Here is a 22,500-nt window from a genome sequence, read left to right as displayed (position 1 = left end):
GAGTGTACAAAACATTAAGAACACCTGCTCTTTCCACGACATAGACTGACCAGGTGAATCAAGGTGAAAGCTATGATCCCTTATTGATGTCACCTGTTAAATCCACTGTTCTCCTCCTGTCTCCTCTGTTCTCCCCCCCTGTCTCCTCTGTTCTCCTCCTGTCTCCCCTGTTCTCCTCCTGTCTCCTCTGTTCTCCCCTCCTGTCTCCTCTGTTCTCCTCCTGTCTCCTCTGTTCTCCCCTCCTGTCTCCTCTGTTCTCCCCTCCTGTCTCCCCTGTTCTCCTCCTGTCTCCTCTGTTCTCCTCCTGTCTCCCCTGTTCTCCTCCTGTCTCCTCTTGTTCTCCCCTCCTGTCTCCTCTGTTCTCCTCCTGTCTCCCCTGTTCTCCTCCTGTCTCCTCTGTTCTCCCCTCCTGTCTCTTCTGTTCTCCTCCTGTCTCCTCTGTTCTCCCCTCCTGTCTCCTCTGTTCTCCCCTCCTGTCTCCCCTGTTCTCCTCCTGTCTCCTCTGTTCTCCTCCTGTCTCCCCTGTTCTCCTCCTGTCTCCTCTTGTTCTCCCCTCCTGTCTCCTCTGTTCTCCTCCTCTCTCCCCTGTTCTCCCCCCCTGTCTCCTCTGTTTTCCGCTCCTGTCTCCCCTGTTCTCCTCCTGTCTCCTCTGTTCTCCCCTCCTGTCTCCCCTGTTCTCCTCCTGTCTCCTCTGTTCTCCTCCTGTCTCATCTGTTCTCCCCTCCTGTCTCCTCTGTTCTCCCCTCCTGTCTCCCCTGTTCTCCTCCTGTCTCCTCTGTTCTCCTCCTGTCTCCCCTGTTCTCCTCCTGTCTCCTCTGTTCTCCCCTCCTGTCTCCTCTGTTCTCCCCTCTTGTTCTCCCCTGTTCTCCTCCTGTCTCCTCTGTTCTCCTCCTGTCTCCCCTGTTCTCCTCCTGTCTCCCCTGTTCTCCCCTCCTGTCTCCTCTGTTCTCCTCCTGTCTCCTCTGTTCTCCTCCTGTCTCCTCTGTTCTCCTCCTGTCTCCCCTGTTCTCCTCCTGTCTCCCCTGTTCTCCTCCTGTCTCCCCTGTTCTCCCCTCCTGTCTCCTCTGTTCTCCTCCTGTCTCCTCTGTTCTCCTCCTGTCTCCCCCGTTCTCCTCCTGTCTCCTCTTGTTCTCCCCTCCTGTCTCCTCTGTTCTCCTCCTGTCTCCCCTGTTCTCCCCTCCTGTCTCCTCTGTTTTCCCCTCATGTCTCCCCTGTTCTCCTCCTGTCTCCTCTGTTCTCCCCTCCTGTCTCCTCTGTTCTCCTCCTGTCTCCCCTGTTCTCCTCCTGTCTCCCCTGTTCTCCTCCTGTCTCCCCTGTTCTCCTCCTGTCTCCCCTGTTCTCCTCCTGTCTCCCCTTTTCTCCTCCTGTCTCCCCTGTTCTCCTCCTGTCTCCCCTGTTCTCCTCCTGTCTCCTCTGTTCTCCTCCTGTCTCCCCTGTTCTCCTCCTGTCTCCTCTGTTTTCCCCTCCTGTCTCCCCTGTTCTCCTCCTGTCTCCCCTGTTCTCCCCTCCTGTCTCCTCTGTTCTCCTCCTGTCTCCTCTGTTCTCCTCCTGTCTCCTCTGTTCTCCTCCTGTCTCCCCTGTTCTCCTCCTGTCTCCCCTGTTCTCCTCCTGTCTCCCCTGTTCTCCCCTCCTGTCTCCTCTGTTCTCCTCCTGTCTCCTCTGTTCTCCTCCTGTCTCCCCTGTTCTCCTCCTGTCTCCTCTTGTTCTCCCCTCCTGTCTCCTCTGTTCTCCTCCTGTCTCCCCTGTTCTCCCCTCCTGTCTCCTCTGTTTTCCCCTCATGTCTCCCCTGTTCTCCTCCTGTCTCCTCTGTTCTCCCCTCCTGTCTCCTCTGTTCTCCTCCTGTCTCCCCTGTTCTCCTCCTGTCTCCCCTGTTCTCCTCCTGTCTCCCCTGTTCTCCCCTCCTGTCTCCTCTGTTTTCCCCTCATGTCTCCCCTGTTCTCCTCCTGTCTCCTCTGTTCTCCCCTCCTGTCTCCTCTGTTCTCCTCCTGTCTCCCCTGTTCTCCTCCTGTCTCCCCTGTTCTCCTCCTGTCTCCCCTGTTCTCCTCCTGTCTCCTCTGTCTCTCTCCCAGACATTGATGAGTGTGAGACTCCAGGGATCTGTATGAACGGCCACTGTGTGAATACGGAGGGGTCCTTCAGGTGTGAGTGTATGGCTGGTCTGGCCGTGGGTCTGGATGGCCGCGTCTGTGTCGGTGAGTGTCTCCTCTCTAGAATCTAGAATCTGATCTATGATCAATCTATTATTGATTGATTGATTTGGTTTAATCAATCACAAATTCCCTTTTGGAATCCTTTTTTTCTAAGAGTGTGTGGTCATAGTATTGGTTTGGGACCATATTCCTGGTTTCACAATGTGAGTGGGCAGGCAGGAAGTGTACAGTTTGGGTCCATATTCCTGGTTTCACAATGTGAGTGGGCAGGCAGGAAGTGTACAGTTTGGGTCCATATTCCTGGTTTCACAATGTGAGTGGGCAGGCAGGAAGTGTACAGTTTGGGTCCATATTCCTGGTTTCACAATGTGAGTGGGCAGGCAGGAAGTGTACAGTTTGGGTCCATATTCCTGGTTTCACAATGTGAGTGGGCAGGCAGGAAGTGTACAGTTTGGGTCCATATTCCTGGTTTCACAATGTGAGTGGGCAGGCAGGAAGTGTACAGTTTGGGTCCATATTCCTGGTTTCACAATGTGAGTGGGCAGGCAGGAAGTGTACAGTTTGGGTCCATATTCCTGGTTTCACAATGTGAGTGGGCAGGCAGGAAGTGTACAGTTTGGGTCCATATTCCTGGTTTCACAATGTGAGTGGGCAGGCAGGAAGTGTACAGTTTGGGACCATATTCCTGGTTTCACAATGTGAGTGGGCAGGCAGGAAGTGTACAGTTTGGGTCCATATTCCTGGTTTCACAATGTGAGTGGGCAGGCAGGAAGTGTACAGTTTGGGACCATATTCCTGGTTTCACAATGTGAGTGGGCAGGCAGGAAGTGTACAGTTTGGGACCATATTCCTGGTTTCACAATGTGAGTGGGCAGGCAGGAAGTGTACAGTTTGGGTCCATATTCCTGGTTTCACAATGTGAGTGGGCAGGCAGGAAGTGTACAGTTTGGGTCCATATTCCTGGTTTCACAATGTGAGTGGGCAGGCAGGAAGTGTACAGTTTGGGTCCATATTCCTGGTTTCACAATGTGAGTGGGCAGGCAGGAAGTGTACAGTTTGGGTCCATATTCCTGGTTTCACAATGTGAGTGGGCAGGCAGGAAGTGTACAGTTTGGGTCCATATTCCTGGTTTCACAATGTGAGTGGGCAGGCAGGAAGTGTACAGTTTGGGTCCATATTCCTGGTTTCACAATGTGAGTGGGCAGGCAGGAAGTGTACAGTTTGGGACCATATTCCTGGTTTCACAATGTGAGTGGGCAGGCAGGAAGTGTACAGTTTGGGACCATATTCCTGGTTTCACAATGTGAGTGGGCAGGCAGGAAGTGTACAGTTTGGGACCATATTCCTGGTTTCACAATGTGAGTGGGCAGGCAGGAAGTGTACAGTTTGGGACCATATTCCTGGTTTCACAATGTGAGTGGGCAGGCAGGAAGTGTACAGTTTGGGTCCATATTCCTGGTTTCACAATGTGAGTGGGCAGGCAGGAAGTGTACAGTTTGGGTCCATATTCCTGGTTTCACAATGTGAGTGGGCAGGCAGGAAGTGTACAGTTTGGGACCATATTCCTGGTTTCACAATGTGAGTGGGCAGGCAGGAAGTGTACAGTTTGGGTCCATATTCCTGGTTTCACAATGTGAGTGGGCAGGCAGGAAGTGTACAGTTTGGGTCCATATTCCTGGTTTCACAATGTGAGTGGGCAGGCAGGAAGTGTACAGTTTGGGTCCATATTCCTGGTTTCACAATGTGAGTGGGCAGGCAGGAAGTGTACAGTTTGGGTCCATATTCCTGGTTTCACAATGTGAGTGGGCAGGCAGGAAGTGTACAGTTTGGGTCCATATTCCTGGTTTCACAATGTGAGTGGGCAGGCAGGAAGTGTACAGTTTGGGTCCATATTCCTGGTTTCACAATGTGAGTGGGCAGGCAGGAAGTGTACAGTTTGGGACCATATTCCTGGTTTCACAATGTGAGTGGGCAGGCAGGAAGTGTACAGTTTGGGTCCATATTCCTGGTTTCACAATGTGAGTGGGCAGGCAGGAAGTGTACAGTTTGGGACCATATTCCTGGTTTCACAATGTGAGTGGGCAGGCAGGAAGTGTACAGTTTGGGACCATATTCCTGGTTTCACAATGTGAGTGGGCAGGCAGGAAGTGTACAGTTTGGGTCCATATTCCTGGTTTCACAATGTGAGTGGGCAGGCAGGAAGTGTACAGTTTGGGTCCATATTCCTGGTTTCACAATGTGAGTGGGCAGGCAGGAAGTGTACAGTTTGGGTCCATATTCCTGGTTTCACAATGTGAGTGGGCAGGCAGGAAGTGTACAGTTTGGGTCCATATTCCTGGTTTCACAATGTGAGTGGGCAGGCAGGAAGTGTACAGTTTGGGTCCATATTCCTGGTTTCACAATGTGAGTGGGCAGGCAGGAAGTGTACAGTTTGGGTCCATATTCCTGGTTTCACAATGTGAGTGGGCAGGCAGGAAGTGTACAGTTTGGGTCCATATTCCTGGTTTCACAATGTGAGTGGGCAGGCAGGAAGTGTACAGTTTGGGTCCATATTCCTGGTTTCACAATGTGAGTGGGCAGGCAGGAAGTGTACAGTTTGGGTCCATATTCCTGGTTTCACAATGTGAGTGGGCAGGCAGGAAGTGTACAGTTTGGGTCCATATTCCTGGTTTCACAATGTGAGTGGGCAGGCAGGAAGTGTACAGTTTGGGTCCATATTCCTGGTTTCACAATGTGAGTGGGCAGGCAGGAAGTGTACAGTTTGGGTCCATATTCCTGGTTTCACAATGTGAGTGGGCAGGCAGGAAGTGTACAGTTTGGGTCGACTGCATTCCTTCTGGATGATATCAGATCAGGGGAATACTGCAATCCCTTCCATACACAACCCTGTTTGTTTCACTGTTGTTTGTCTGAACGAGGGAGGGAGGGAGGGAGGAGGGAGGGAGGGAGCGAGGAAGGGAGGGAGGGAGGGAGGAGGGAGGGAGGGAGGGAGGGAGGGAGGGAGGGAGGGAGGGAGGGAGGGAGGGGGGGAGGGAGGGAGGGAGCGAGGGAGGGGAGGGACGGAGGGGAGGGGGAGGGGAGGGAGGGAGCGAGGGGGGAGAGAGGGAGGGAGGGACGGAGGGAGAGAGGGATGGAGGGAAGAAGAGATTGATAGTTTTCTCTGTATCCTGATTCCAGACACACATATGCGCAGCACTTGTTTTGGAGGATACAAGCGGGGACAGTGTGTGAAGCCATTCTTCGGAGCCGTGACCAAGTCAGAATGCTGCTGTGCCAGTGTTGAGTACGCCTTTGGAGAGTCCTGCCAACCATGCCCACCCCAAAACTCAGGTACACACACACGCACACGCGTGCACACACACACACACACACACACACACACACACACACACACACACACACACACACACACACACACACACACACACACACACACACACACACACACACACACACACACACACACACACACACACACATGCACACACACACAAAACTGGGTCTACATAGCCACCACTTATGCTGTTGTCCTGAGTGAAGTGGATGATGTGTTTTGGCATCCCAGCTAACGTTAGTAATACCACAGACCAGCTGATGTCCAACAGACAGAGCGATATGAGGGACACACACTCTTGAGGCATCAAGATGGAGTCTGCAGTTTGACATTCACTCTGTCTGAGTCATGATTACAGAGATTGACATTCCCTCTGTCTGAGTCATGATTACAGAGATTGATATTCACTCTGTCTGAGTCATGATTACAGAGATTGACATTCCCTCTGTCTGAGTCATGATTACAGAGATTGACATTCACTCTGTCTGAGTCATGATTACAGAGATTGACATTCACTCTGTCTGAGTCATGATTACAGAGATTGATATTCACTCTGTCTGAGTCATGACTACAGAGTTTGACATTCACTCTGTCTGAGTCATGATTACAGAGATTGATATTCACTCTGTCTGAGTCATGACTACAGAGATTGATATTCACTCTGTCTGAGTCATGATTACAGAGATTGACATTCACTCTGTCTGAGTCATGATTACAGAGATTGATATTCACTCTGTCTGAGTCATGATTACAGAGATTGATATTCACTCTGTCTGAGTCATGATTACAGAGATTGATATTCACTCTGTCTGAGTCATGATTACAGAGATTGACATTCACTCTGTCTGAGTCATGATTACAGAGATTGACATTCACTCTGTCTGAGTCATGATTACAGAGATTGATATTCACTCTGTCTGAGTCATGATTACAGAGATTGACATTCACTCTGTCTGAGTCATGATTACAGAGATTGATATTCACGGCTGTTCTGACAAAGTAACAGCGTTACCATGCACTGATGTTCTATGGTTGGTGACTATAAACCATCCAACTCTTCATCTGATTCAATCCACAGAAACAGGAGATGTTGTCTTCATCTGCTGTGGCCTGTAATCTCTGACTGTCTGACTGTCTGACTCCAACACCACTCTTCCACCTCCACTCCTCCACTCCTCCACCCCCACTCCTCCACCTCCACTCCTCCACCCCCCTCCACCTCCACTCCTCCACCTTCACCCCCACTCCTCCACCTCCACTCCTCCACCTTCACCCCCACTCCTCCACCTCCACTCCTCCACCCCCACTCCTCCACCCCCACTCCTCCACCTCCACTCCTCCACCCCCACTCCTCCACCTCCACTCCTCCACCCACACTCCTCCACCTCCACTCCTCCACCTCCACTCCTCCACCCCCACTCCTCCATCTCCACTCCTCCACCTCCACTCCTCCACCCCCACTCCTCCACTCCTCCACCCCCACTCCTCCACCTCCACTCCTCCACCCCCACTCCTCCACCTCCACTCCTCCACCCACACTCCTCCACCTCCACTCCTCCACCTCCACTCCTCCACCCCCACTCCTCCATCTCCACTCCTCCACCTCCACTCCTCCACCCCCACTCCTCCACTCCTCCACCCCCACTCCTCCACCCCCACTCCTCCACCCTCCACCCCCACTCCTCCACCCCCACTCCTCCACTCCTCCACCCCCACTCCTCCACCTCCACTCCTCCACCCCTACTCCTCCACCTCCACTCCTCCACCCCCTCCACCTCCACCTCCACTCCTCCACCCCCACTCCTCCACCTCCACTCCTCCACCCTCCTCCACCTCCACTCCTCCACCTTCACCCCCACTCCTCCACCTCCACTCCTCCACCCCCACTCCTCCACCTCCACTCCTCCACCCCCACTCCTCCACCTCCACTCCTCCACCCACACTCCTCCACCTCCACTCCTCCACCTCCACTCCTCCACCCCCACTCCTCCATCTCCACTCCTCCACCTCCACTCCTCCACCCCCACTCCTCCACTCCTCCACCCCCACTCCTCCACCTCCACTCCTCCACCCCTACTCCTCCACCTCCACTCCTCCACCCCCACTCCTCCACCTCCACTCCTCCACCCCCACTCCTCCACCTCCACTCCTCCACCCCTACTCCTCCACTTCCACTCCTCCACCCCCACTCCTCCACCCCCACTCCTCCACCTCCATTCCTCCACCCCCACCCTGCCACCCCCTCCACTCCTCCACCCCCACTCCTCCTCCACTCTGCCACCCCCTCCACCCCTCTCCCCCACTCCTCCACCCTGCCACCCCCTCCACCCCTCTCCCCCACTCCTCCACGTCCATTCCTCCACCCCCACCCTGCCACCCCTCCACTCCTCCACCCCCACTCCTCCACCCTGCAACCTCCTCCACCCCTCTACCCCACTCCTCCACCCTGCCACACCCCTCCACTCCTCCACCCCCACTCCTCCACACCTCATCCCCACTCCTCCACCCTGCCACCCCCTCCACTCCTCCACTCCCACTCCTCCATACTGCCATCCCCCTCCACCCCTCCACCTCGCCACACATAATAACACTACAACCAGTCATTTCTCATTAGCTCTTCCTGTTAAAGTCTGTATCAAAAAGACGCCAAAGTTCCACCACATTAAGGGTTCATTTCATATATATCCAGACCAAATGAGAAAGCACTTTGAAATGGATAATAACATGGTATGAAATGACTTGCTCTGAGATCTCTGGATGTTGGCAAATGTGATGTTTTCACAAAACGCTGTTATTTCGTTTAGTAGTTTCACTAACCCCTGTGTGTGTGTGTGTGTGTGTGTGTGTGTGTGTGTGTGTGTGTGTGTGTGTGTGTGTGTGTGTGTGTGTGTGTGTGTGTGTGTGTGTGTGTGTGTGTGTGTGTGTGTGTGTGTGTGTGTGTGTGTGTGTGTGTGTGTGTGTGTTTTGCAGCTGAGTTCCTGGCCCTGTGTAGTAACGGCCCCGGAACCACCAGCGATGGCAGAGGTAACGATCAAAAAAAATATCTCTCCCAGATATTAACCCTGTGTGCCTGTGTGCCTGTGTGTATATCTCTCCCAGATATTAACCCTGTGTGCCTGTGTGTATATCTCTCCCAGATATTAACCTTGTGTGCCTGTGTGTTTGTGTGTGTATCTCTCCCAGATATTAACCTTGTGTGCCTGTGTGTATATCTCTCCCAGATATTAACCTTGTGTGCCTGTGTGTATATCTCTCCCAGATATTAACCTTGTGTGCCTGTGTGTATATCTCTCCCAGATATTAACCTTGTGTGCCTGTGTGTATATCTCTCCCAGATATTAACCTTGTGTGCCTGTGTGTATATCTCTCCCAGATATTAACCCTGTGTGTTTGTGTGTGTATCTCTCCCAGATATTAACCCTGTGTGCCTGTGTGTTTGTGTGTGTATCTCTCCCAGATATTAACCTTGTGTGCCTGTGTGTATATCTCTCCCAGATATTAACCTTGTGTGCCTGTGTGTATATCTCTCCCAGATATTAACCTTGTGTGCCTGTGTGTATATCTCTCCCAGATATTAACCCTGTGTGTTTGTGTGTGTATCTCTCCCAGATATTAACCCTGTGTGCCTGTGTGTTTGTGTGTGTATCTCTCCCAGATATTAACCTTGTGTGCCTGTGTGTTTGTGTGTGTATCTCTCCCAGATATTAACCCTGTGTGCCTGTGTGTTTGTGTGTGTATCTCTCCCAGATATTAACCCTGTGTGCCTGTGTGTTTGTGTGTGTATCTCTCCCAGATATTAACCCTGTGTGCCTGTGTGTTTGTGTGTGTATCTCTCCCAGATATTAACCTTGTGTGCCTGTGTGTTTGTGTGTGTATCTCTCCCAGATATTAACCCTGTGTGCCTGTGTGTTTGTGTGTGTATCTCTCCCAGATATTAACCTTGTGTGCCTGTGTGTTTGTGTGTGTATCTCTCCCAGATATTAACCTTGTGTGCCTGTGTGTATATCTCTCCCAGATATTAACCCTGTGTGTTTGTGTGTGTATCTCTCCCAGATATTAACCTTGTGTGCCTGTGTGTTTGTGTGTGTATCTCTCCCAGATATTAACCCTGTGTGTTTGTGTGTGTATCTCTCCCAGATATTAACCTTGTGTGCCTGTGTGTTTGTGTGTGTATCTCTCCCAGATATTAACCCTGTGTGTTTGTGTGTGTATCTCTCCCAGATATTAACCTTGTGTGCCTGTGTGTTTGTGTGTGTATCTCTCCCAGATATTAACCTTGTGTGCCTGTGTGTTTGTGTGTGTATCTCTCCCAGATATTAACCTTGTGTGCCTGTGTGTATATCTCTCCCAGATATTAACCCTGTGTGTTTGTGTGTGTATCTCTCCCAGATATTAACCCTGTGTGCCTGTGTGTTTGTGTGTATATCTCTCCCAGATATTAACCCTGTGTGCCTGTGTGTTTGTGTGTGTATCTCTCCCAGATATTAACCCTGTGTGCCTGTGTGTTTGTGTGTGTATCTCTCCCAGATATTAACCCTGTGTGCCTGTGTGTTTGTGTGTATATCTCTCCCAGATATTAACCTTGTGTGCCTGTGTGTTTGTGTGTGTATCTCTCCCAGATATTAACCCTGTGTGCCTGTGTGTTTGTGTGTGTATCTCTCCCAGATATTAACCCTGTGTGCCTGTGTGTTTGTGTGTGTATCTCTCCCAGATATTAACCCTGTGTGCCTGTGTGTTTGTGTGTGTATCTCTCCCAGATATTAACCCTGTGTGCCTGTGTGTTTGTGTGTGTATCTCTCCCAGATATTAACCCTGTGTGCCTGTGTGTTTGTGTGTGTATCTCTCCCAGATATTAACCTTGTGTGCCTGTGTGTTTGTGTGTGTATCTCTCCCAGATATTAACCCTGTGTGCCTGTGTGTTTGTGTGTGTATCTCTCCCAGATATTAACCTTGTGTGCCTGTGTGTTTGTGTGTGTATCTCTCCCAGATATATTAACATTGTGTGCCTGTGTGTTTGTGTGTGTATCTCTCCCAGATATTAACCCTGTGTGCCTGTGTGTTTGTGTGTGTATCTCTCCCAGATATTAACCCTGTGTGCCTGTGTGTTTGTGTGTGTATCTCTCCCAGATATCAATGAGTGTGCTCTGGACCCAGACATCTGTCAGAACGGTGTGTGTGAGAACATGCTGAGGACCTATAAGTGTAACTGTAACATGGGCTTTGAGGTGGACACCACTGGAAAACACTGTGTTGGTAAGTCCCATGATGTATCCTTAAAATGACTGGGTTATCCTAATGTTGCTATCCCTGTCTGTCTGTCTGTCTGTCTGTCTGTCTGTCTGTCTGTCTGTCTGTCTGTCTGTCTGTCTGTCTGTCTGTCTGTCTGTCTGTCTGTCTGTCTGTCTGTCTGTCTGTCTGTCTGTCTGTCTGTCTGTCTGTCTGTCTGTCTGTCTGTCTGTCTGTCTGTCTGTCTGTCTGTCTGTCTGTCTGTCTGTCTGTCTGTCTGTCTGTCTGTCTGTCTGTCTGTCTGTCTGTCTGTCTGTCTGTCTGTCTGTCTGTCTGTCTGTCTGTCGAGACATACTGTAGATGAATAACCCTAGAGATCGTATTAAATGAGTTCTAAGATATCATTCTGTGGTATTACCTCCGCCTGTGTATCTGTCTCCTCTCAGACATAGATGAGTGTGCAGTGAACAGGTTACTGTGTGACAACGGCCTGTGCAGGAACACTCCAGGTAGTTTCACCTGCAACTGTCCCACCGGCTTCCTGTTCCACGCTGAGACGGATGTCTGTGAAGGTGAGATACACTGGCCCAGACGAGTTACTGTCTGTCCGTCTGTCTGTCAGGGTTGGGTTTAATCACATTTAAAGTTCAGAGAATTGGAATTGGAATTTCAAGGTACTTCCATAATTGTCTGGAATTGAAATGGAGTTGACCCTCAGCCCTGCTGTCAGTCTGTCACACAGAAGACGTGTTAGAAGCTTGTCAGGAGTAGAAAGAAAGACGTGGTAACACATCTTCCTGTAGATATTGATTTGTGGATTACTTTCTCCTCTAATTCATATAGATGTGTGTGTGTTTCTTGTCGATATTGATGAATATGTGTTGTCTCCTGCAGACATTGATGAGTGTGAGTCGAAGCCGTGTGTGAACGGGGACTGTAAGAACAGCCCGGGGTCCTACGTGTGTCTCTGCTCAGCAGGCAGCACGCTGGACGCCTCTGGAACACAGTGTATAGGTACGTGAGAGGATGTTACTTTTGACCAGAGGATTAGGGGACTACTATCTGAGGGGCTAAAATGTCAGCTATGAAATGTTATGATGTTTACTAGTACAGTCCTCTGCCCTCCCTCTCCCTGTCCCTGTAGAGACCAGTAAAGGCACATGTTGGCTGAAGGTGATTAACGGACGCTGTGAGATCAACATCAACGGAGCCACTCTGAAATCACACTGCTGCTCCACACTGGGAGAGGCCTGGGGAAGTCCCTGTGCCAAGTGTGAACCAGGTTAGTGGGAACCTACAGAACTATATAGAACCATATGGAACATCTAGAACTTATAGAACCTATTTAACCTGTAGCCCTTCTCTGGGGAGAGGCCTGGGGAAGTCCCGGTGCCAAGTGTGAACCAGGTTAGTGGGAACCTACAGAACTATATAGAACCATATGGAACATCTAGAACTTATAGAACCTATTTAACCTGTAGCCCTTCTCTGGGGAGAGGCCTGGGGAAGTCCCTGTGCCAAGTGTGAACCAGGTTAGTGGGAACCTACAGAACTATATAGAACCATATGGAACATCTAGAACTTATAGAACCTATTTAACCTGTAGCCCTTCTCTGGGGGGAGGCCTGGGGAAGTCCCTGTGCCAAGTGTGAACCAGGTTAGTGGGAACCTACAGAACTATATAGAACCATATGGAACATCTAGAACTTATAGAACCTATTTAACCTGTAGCCCTTCTCTGGGGAGAGGCCTGGGGAAGTCCCTGTGCCAATTGTGAACCAGGTTAGTGGGAACCTACAGAACCATATAGAACCATATGGAACTTCTAGAACTTATAGAACCTATTTAACCTATAGCCCTTCTCTGGGGAGAGGCCTGGGGAGGAACATGTGCCTAGTGTGAACCAGGTGAGAATTAGAACATGTACTGTAGCTAGGTGAGAATTAGAACCTGTACTGTAGCTAGGTGAGGGTTAGAACCTGTACTGTAGCTAGGTGAGGGTTAGAACCTGTACTGTAGCTAGGTGAGAATTAGAACCTGCACTGTAGCTATGTGAGGGTTAGAACCTGTATTGTAGCTAGGTGAGGGTTAGAACCTGTACTGTAGCTAGGTGAGAATTAGAACCTGTACTGTAACTAGGTGAGAATTAGAACCTGTACTGTAGCTAGGTGAGGGTTAGACCCTGTACTGTAGCTAGGTGAGAATTAGAACCTTTACTGTAACTAGGTGAGAATTAGAACCTGTACTGTAGCTAGGTGAGGGTTGGAACCTGTACTGTAGCTAGGTGAGAATTAGAACCTGTACTGTAGCTAGGTGAGAATTAGAACCTGTACTGTAGCTAGGTGAGAATTATAACCTGTACTGTAGCTATGTGAGGGTTAGAATTTGTACTGTAGCTAGGTGAGAATTAGAACCTGTACTGTAACTAGGTGAGAATTAGAACCTGTACTGTAGCTAGTTGAGGGTTAGAACCTGTACTGTAGCTAGGTGAGGGTTAGAACCTGTACTGTAGCAAGGTGAGGGTTAGAATCTGCACTGTAGCTAGGTGAGAATTATAACCTGTACTACTGTAGCTAGGTGAGGGTTAGAACCTGTACTGTAACTAGGTGAGTATTATAACCTGTACTGTAGCTAGGTGAGAATTAGAACCTGTACTGTAGCTATGTGAGGGTTAGAACCTGTACTGTAGCTAGGTGAGAATTAGAACCTGTACTGTAGCTAGGTGAGAATTAGAACCTGTACTGTAGCTAGGTGAGGGTTAGAACCTGTACTGTAGCAAGGTGAGTGTTAGAATCTGCACCGTAGCTAGGTGAGAATTAGAACCTGTACTGTAGCTAGGTGAGAATTAGAACCTGTACTGTAGCTAGGTGAGAATTAGAACCTGTACTGTAGCTAGGTGATAATTACAACCTGTACTGTAGCTAGGTGAGAATTAAAACCTGTACTGTAGCTAGGTGAGAATTAGAACCTGTACTGTAGCTAGGTGAGAATTAGAACCTGTACTGTAGCTAGGTGAGAATTAGAACCTGTACTGTAGCTAGGTGAGAATTAGAACCTGTACTGTAGCTAGGTGAGAATTAGAACCTGTACTGTAGCTAGGTGAGAATTAGAACCTGTACTGTAGCTAGGTGAGAATTAGAACCTGTACTGTAGCTAGGTAGAAATACAACCTGTAGTGTAGCTAGGTAGAATTATAACCTGTACTGTAACTAGGTGAGAATTAGAACCTGTACTGTAGCTAGGTGAGAATTAGAACCTGTACTGTAGCTAGGTGAGAATTAGAACCTGTAGTGTAGCTAGGTAGAATTAGAACCTGTACTGTAACTAGGTGAGAATTAGAACCTGTACTGTAGCTAGGTGAGAATTAGAACCTGTACTGTAGCTAGGTGAGAATTAGAACCTGTACTGTAACTAGGTGAGAATTAGAACCTGTACTGTAGCTAGGTGAGAATTAGAACCTGTACTGTAGCTAGGTGATAATTAGAACCTGTACTGTAGCTAGGTAGAAATACAACCTGTAGTGTAGCTAGGTAGAATTATAACCTGTACTGTAACTAGGTGAGAATTAGAACCTGTACTGTAGCTAGGTAGAATTATTAGCTAGGCCTCTGTACCAAGTGTGAATGATCCTATAACTGGGGCCAGGAGTTTTTCCCGGTCAGGTCATGACCAGATCTATTACACATGAAAGCCTTTAGGTCAGGGTCTCACATAATGTGGAGGTATTTGAATATGTCTTGTTCTCTCTTCCTCCTCCTCTTTCAGATCATTTCTGCACTAAGGGTTATGCTAGAGGCAGAGGGACCATCTGTGAAGGTAATGCCACCTGGAGAAGGACTCCGACAAGACACATCTTTCACTGAGCAAATACACATGTTCCCTCAAATCCAGTGTTGGATTTCAAAAATGGGTTATAATACAGTTTTCTGCATTGATTGTTTGCGTTGGCATGTATCAAATGACGCTTTATTTACACAGCACATTTCAGACATGAAATGCAACACAATGTTCTTCACAAGACAAAACAAACAAAACAAAAATGGAAATATTTACTACACAACAAACAAAAACTAAAGAATAACAATAAAAACTAAAAAGCACCCTAAGGAATGGCAAAGCTAAAAATGTGTGTTTTCAAAAGATGTCTACAGTTTCGGCCCCCCTCAGGTTCTCTGGCAGGCTAATCCAGAAGCTGGGGGATAATAACTAAATGCTGCCTCTCCATGCCTCTTGGTCTTTGGCTTTGGGATAGTTAAAAGGCCAGTGCCAGAGGACCGGAGGGACTTACTGGGTACATAACTTAAAAGCATGTCTGACATGTATTGGGGTGCACAATCGTGGATTGATTTATAAACCAATAGAAGAATCTTAAAATGAATTATATTACTCACAGGCAGCCAGTGCAGAGACCTTAAAACCGGTGTAATGTGTTCTCCGTCTGGTCTTGGTCAGTACCCGTGCTGCAGCATTCTGTATGTTTTGCAGTTGACCAATGGCTTTCTTGGGTAGACCAGAAAGGAGAGCATTACAGTAGTCAAGCCTGCTTGTAATAAAAGCATGGATGAGTCTCTGTAGAAACGACGGCATCTTGGCAATGTTCCTCAGGTGGTTTAAAGCTATTTTGGTCACATTCCCAGTATGTGATTCAAAATTGAGTTCAGAATCTAAAATAACCCCTAGATTTTTTACCTGGTCTTTCTAATTGTCTTATTGGATAAAGTATATAGAGCTCAAAACATTCATAAATGCAATGGCCTTGGAGTCAGTCTCTTTGTCAACATGAATATTAAAATCACCCAACGCAATGATTTTATCATAGTTCTCATGGACAATACATAGTTCTGTTAGTTCACTTAACCTTGTATTATTCTGTTGTTGATAACAGGCTCTAGTATGTGTGTCTGTTGTGTTTCTAGTGTTGTGATGTTGTTAGGTTGTGTGTTCTCTCTCCACCTGTAGATGTTAATGAGTGTGAGGTGTTTCCGGGGGTGTGTATCAATGGGAAGTGTGTGAACACCGTGGGTTCCTTCATCTGCCAGTGTCCCTCTGGGATGACCGTCGACGCCACCGGACGAACATGTATAGGTGGGTACTGTAGTCCACAAGCACTACGCTAATGGGTACTGTAGTCCATTACACTGTTGTGTACTCCACAAGAATTATACGATTCAAAATGGGGTCATTGCCTTTCATTTCCAGATGTACTACATTTTGTAAAACTGATGATCCTTTACGGTGTTATCGTATGTTTCCCCCCTGCAGACCTGCGTACAGAGCAGTGTTATCTGAGCCACGAGGATGAGCGTTGTGGAGCCCCTATCCCGGGTCGTCACCGTGTGGACGCGTGCTGCTGCTCGGTGGGTGTGGCCTGGGGCCCGGAATGTGACGAGTGTCCGGAGAAAGGCTCTCAGGAGTACAGCCAGCTCTGTCCCAGAGGACCCGGCTTCGCAAACAGAGGAGACTTCATGAATGGACGGCCCTTCCTCAAAGGTTGGCCGGATACGTTCCATTTCAAACCTAGTCCCTTCCCCTACCTTCTATATTCCTTCAGGTCCTTCCTCAAAGGTTGGCCGGATATGTTCCATTTCAAACCTAGTCCCTTCCCCTACCTTCTATATTCCTTCAGGTCCTTCCTCAAAGGTTGGCCGGATACGTTCCATTTCAAACCTAGTCCCTTCCCCTACCTTCTATATTCCTTCAGGTCCTTCCTCAAAGGTTGGCCGGATACGTTCCATTTCAAACCTAGTCCCCTCCCCTACCTTCTATATTCCTTCAGGTCCTTCCTCAAGGGGGCATACAATGCAAATAGTACAGGTAGCCATTTGATTACCCGTTCAGGAGTCTTATGGCTTGGGCGTATAAACTGTTGAGTAGAGAGAACAGTCTATGACTGGGGTAGCTGGGGTCTTTGACTATTTTTAGGGCCTTCCTCTGACACCGCTTGGGGTAGAGGTCCTGGATGGCAGGCAGTTTAGCACCAGTGATGTACTGGGCTGTACGCACTACCCTTGCGGTCAGAGGCCGAGCAATTGCCATACCAGGCAGTGATGCAACCAGTCACAATGCTCTCGATGTTGCAGCTGTAGAACTTTTTGAGGATCTCAGGACCCATGCCAAAACTTTTTAGTTTCCTGAGGGGGAATAGGCTTTGTTATGCCCTCTTCACGACTGTCTTGGTCTGTTTGGACCATTCTAGTTTGTTGTTGATGTGGACACCAAGGAACTTGAAGCTCTCAACCTGCTCCACTAGAGTCCCGTCGATGAGAACGGGGGTGTGCTCGGCCCTCCTTTTCCTGTAGTCCACAATAATCTCCTTAGTCTTGGTTACGTTGAGGGATAGGTTGTTATTCTGGCACCACCCGGCCAGGTCTCTGACCTCCTCCACTATAGGCTGTCTCGTCGTTGTTGGTGATCAGGCCTACCACTTTTGTGTCATCTGCAAACTTAATGATGGTGTTGGAGTCGTGCCTTGCCATATAGTCATGGGTGAACAGGGAGTACAGGAGGGGACTGAGCACGCACCCATGGAGAGCTCCAGTGTTGAGGATCAGTGTGGCAGATGTGTTGCTACCTTCCCTCACCACCTGGGGGCGGCCCGTCAGGAAGTCCAGGATCCAGTTGCAGAGGGAGGTGTTTAGTCCCAGGACTCTTAGCTTAGTGATGAGCTTTGAGGGTACCATAGTGTTGAACGCTGAGCTGTAGTCAATGAATAGCATTCTCACATAGGTGTTCCTTTTGTCCAGATGGGATATGGCAGTGTGGAGTGCAATAGAGATTGCATCATCTGTGGATCTGTTTGGGCGGTATGCAAATTGGAGTGGGTCTAGGGTTTCTGGGATAATTGTGTTGATGTAAGCCATTACCAACCTTTCAAAGCACTTTGTGGCTACGGACGTGAGTGCTACGCGTATGTAGTCATTTAGGCAGGTTGCCTTTGTGATCTTGGGCACAGTAACTATGGTGGTCTGCTTGAACATGTTGGTATTACAGACTCAGTCAGGGACATGTTGAAAATGTCAGTGAAGACACCTGCCAATTGGTCAGCACATGCCCAGAGCACACGTCCTTGTAATCCATCTGGCTCCGCAGCCTTGTGTATGTTGACCTGTTTAAAGGTCTTACTCACGTCGGCTACGGAGAGCGTGATCACACAGTCGTCCGGAACAGCTGATGCTCTCATGCATGCCTCGGTGTTGCTTGCCTTGAAGCGAGCATAGACGTGATTTAGCTCGTCTGGTAGGCTCGTGTCACTGGGCAGCTCGCAGCTGTGCTTCCCTTTGTAGTCGGTATTAGTTTGCAGGCCCTGCCACATAAGACGAGCATCGGAGCCGGTGTAGTATGATTCAATCTTAGCCCTGTATTGACGCTTTGCCTATTTGATGGTTCGTCGCAGGGCATTCTTGTAAGCTTCCGGGTTAGAGTCCCGCACCTTGAAAGCGGCAGCTCTACCATTTAGCTCAGTGCGAAGGTTGCCTGTAATCCATGGCTTCTGGTTGGGGTATGTACGTACAGTCACTGGGGACGACGTCCTCGATGCACTTATTGATAAAGCCAGTGACTGATGTGGTGTGCTCCTCAATGCCATCGGAAGAATCCCGGAACATGTTCCAGTCTGAGAAAAACAGTCCTGTAATTTAGCATCTGCTTCATCTGACCACTTTTTTATAGACCGATTCACTGGTGCTTCCTGCTTTAATTTTTGCTTGTAAGCAGGAATCAGGAGGATAGAGTTGTGGTCGGATTTACCAATTGGAGGGCGAGGGAGAGCTTTGTACGTGTCTCTGTGTGTGGAGTACAGGTGATCTGGAATTGTTTTCCCTCTGGTTGCACATTTAACATGTTGATGGAAATTTGGTAGAAGTGATTTCAGTTTCTCTGCATTAAAGTCTCCGGCCACTAGGAGCGCCACCTCTGGGTGAGTGGTTTCCTGTTTGCTTATTTCCTTATACAGCTGACTGAGTGTGGTCTTAGTGCCAGCATCTGTCTGTTGTGGTAAATAGACAGCCGCAAAAAAGTATTGCTGAAACCTCTCTAGGCAAGTAGTGTGGCCTGCAATTTATCACAATATACTCTACTTCAGGCGAGCAAAATCTAGGGGAAATGACAACAAAATAACAGGTGAGCAAACTCAAAAACCTGCTGTAACCTCTCTCTCTCTCTCTCTCTCTCTCTCTCTCTCTCTCTCTCTCTCTCTCTCTCTCTCTCTCTCTCTCTCTCTCTCTCTCTCTCTCCTCCCCTCTCTCTCTCTCTCTCTCAATTCGATTCAAATGGCTTTATTGCTATGGGAAACATATGTTTACATTGCCAAAGCAAGTAAAATATATAATAAGTCCTTCTCTCTCTCTATTTTTCTCTCTATCTCTCTCTCTATCTCTCCATCCCTCCTTACCTCCCACTTTCTTAGATATAAACGAGTGTAAGATGATCCACAGCTTGTGCTCCAATGGGAAGTGTAGGAACACCATCGGTAGTTTCCGTTGTCGCTGTGACAACGGCTTCGCTCTGGACTCTGATGAGAGGAACTGTACAGGTCAGTCTACAGCTCATACAGAGCATACATCTAGAGCTCCGTCTAAAACTTTCAGACACACAAGATAGTATATGGCAAAACAGCGCGTCAGAAATACTACATTACTCACAATGCAATGTCTCTTAATGTGTTTTTGGAAACTGTGATGTGGGTGTTTCTCCTTTCAGACATCGATGAATGCCGTATCTCTCCAGACCTGTGTGGTCAGGGCACGTGTGTGAACACAGGTGGGGACTTCGAGTGCGAATGTTTTGAAGGTTACGAAAGCGGCTTCATGATGATGAAAAACTGCATGGGTGAGTAGAGGACCTAAACACACCTGAACACACCGGGACATACCTGGACACACCTGCACACACCTTAACACACCTGGACACACCTGCACACACCTGGACACACCTGCACACACCTGGACACACCTGCACACACCTGGACACACTTGCACACACCTGCATACACCTTAACACACCTGGATACACCTTAACACACCTGGATACACCTTAACACACCTGCACACACCTGGATACACCTTAACACACCTGGATACACCTTAACACACTTGCACACACCTGCATACACCTTAACACACCTGGACACACCTGCACACACCTGGACACACCTGCACACACCTGGACACACTTGCACACACCTGCATACACCTTAACACACCTGGATACACCTTAACACACCTGCACACACCTGGATACACCTTAACACACCTGGATACACCTTAACACACCTGCACACACCTGGATACACCTTAACACACCTGCACACACCTGGATACACCTTAACACACCTGCACACACATGGATACACCTTAACACACCTGGATACACCTTAACACACCTGCACACACCTGGATACACCTTAACACACCTGTATACACCTTAACACACCTGGATACAGCTTAACACACCTGGATACACCTGCATACACCTTAACACACCTGGATACACCTTAACACACCTGCACACACCTGGATACACCTTAACACACCTGGATACACCTTAACACACCTGGATACACCTTAACACACCTGGATACACCTTAACACACCTGCACACACCTGGATACACCTTAACACACCTGCACACACCTGGATACACCTTAACACACCTGCACACACCTGGATACACCTTAACACACCTGGATACACCTTAACACACCTGCACACACCTGGATACACATTAACACACCTGCACACACCTGGATACACCTTAACACACCTGCACACACCTGGATACACCTTAACACACCTGGATACACCTTAACACACCTGGATACACCTTAACACACCTGCACACACCTGGATACACCTTAACACACCTGGATACACCTTAACACACCTGGATACACCTTAACACACCTGGATACACCTGCATACACCTTAACACACCTGGATACACCTTAACACACCTGCACACACCTGGATACACCTTAACACACCTGGATACACCTTAACACACCTGGATACACCTTAACACACCTGGATACACCTTAACACACCTGGATACACCTTAACACACCTGGATACACCTTAACACACCTGGATACACCTTAACACACCTGGATACACCTTAACACACCTGCACACACCTGGATACACCTTAACACACCTGCACACACCTGGATACACCTTAACACACCTGCACACACCTGGATACACCTTAACACACCTGCACACACCTGGATACACCTTAACACACCTGGATACACCTTAACACACCTGGATACACCTTAACACACCTGGATACACCTTAACACACCTGCACACACCTGGATACACCTTAACACACCTGGATACACCTTAACACACCTGCATACACCTTAACACACCTGGATACACCTTAACACACCTGGATACACCTTAACACAACTGCACACACCTGGATACACCTTAACACACCTGGATACACCTTAACACACCTGCACACACCTGGATACACATTAACACACCTGCACACACCTGGATACACCTTAACACACCTGCACACACCTGGATACACCTTAACACACCTGGATACACCTTAACACACCTGGATACACCTTAACACACCTGGATACACCTTAACACACCTGCACACACCTGGATACACCTTAACACACCTGGATACACCTTAACACACCTGGATACACCTTAACACACCTGGATACACCTGGATACACCTTAACACACCTGGATACACCTGCATACACCTTAACACACCTGGATACACCTTAACACACCTGCACACACCTGGATACACCTTAACACACCTGGATACACCTTAACACACCTGGATACACCTTAACACACCTGGATACACCTTAACACACCTGCACACACCTGGATACACCTTAACACACCTGCACACACCTGGATACACCTTAACACACCTGCACACACCTGGATACACCTTAACACACCTGCACACACCTGGATACACCTTAACACACCTGGATACACACACCTGGATACACCTTAACACACCTGGATACACCTTAACACACCTGCACACACCTGGATACACCTTAACACACCTGGATACACCTTAACACACCTGCATACACCTTAACACACCTGGATACACCTTAACACACCTGGATACACCTTAACACAACTGCACACACCTGGATACACATTAACACACCTGCACACACCTGGATACACCTTAACACACCTGCACACACCTGGATACACCTTAACACACCTGCACACACCTGGATACACCTTAACACACCTGCACACACCTAGATACACCTTAACACACCTGCACACACCTGGATACACCTTAACACACCTGGATACACCTTAACACACCTGCACACACCTGGATACACCTTAACACACCTGGATACACCTTAACACACCTGCACACACCTGGACACACCTGGACACACCGGGACATACCTGGACACACCTGGACACACCTGCACACACCTGGACACACCTGGACACACCGGGACACACCTGGTCACACCTGGACACACCGGGACATACCTGGACACACCTGGACATACCTGGACACACCTGGACACACCTGGACACACCTGGACATACCTGGACACACCTGGTCACACCTGGACACACCGGGACATACCTGGACACACCTGGACACACAGGGACACACCTGCACACACCTGGACACACCTGCATACACCTGGACACACCTGCACACACTTTCACACACCTTAACACACCCGGATATACACCTTAACACACCTGGATACACCTGGACACACCGGGACATACCTGGACACACCTGGACACACCTGCA

General features: G+C 48.8%; 1 protein-coding gene across 1 annotated transcript in view; it reads left to right on the top strand.

The window, feature by feature from the left end:
* The window catches only part of LOC124020945 (fibrillin-1-like), a 201,152-nt gene that overhangs the window by 53,046 nt on the left and 125,606 nt on the right, over positions 1–22,500 (top strand). The window contains 12 exon segments of the mRNA XM_046336257.1: positions 2,070–2,192; positions 5,328–5,480; positions 8,455–8,508; positions 10,612–10,737; positions 11,157–11,282; positions 11,605–11,724; positions 11,855–11,992; positions 14,476–14,526; positions 15,670–15,795; positions 15,973–16,200; positions 19,115–19,240; positions 19,408–19,536. Of these exon segments, the coding sequence (XP_046192213.1) occupies positions 2,070–2,192; positions 5,328–5,480; positions 8,455–8,508; positions 10,612–10,737; positions 11,157–11,282; positions 11,605–11,724; positions 11,855–11,992; positions 14,476–14,526; positions 15,670–15,795; positions 15,973–16,200; positions 19,115–19,240; positions 19,408–19,536 (1,500 nt within the window).

The sequence above is a fragment of the Oncorhynchus gorbuscha genome, unplaced genomic scaffold, assembly GCF_021184085.1.
Source record: "Oncorhynchus gorbuscha isolate QuinsamMale2020 ecotype Even-year unplaced genomic scaffold, OgorEven_v1.0 Un_scaffold_1002, whole genome shotgun sequence".
NCBI classification, from domain to species: domain Eukaryota; kingdom Metazoa; phylum Chordata; class Actinopteri; order Salmoniformes; family Salmonidae; genus Oncorhynchus; species Oncorhynchus gorbuscha.
Note: the sequence above shows the minus strand (reverse complement) of the source record. Positions and strands in the feature narration are given on the sequence as shown.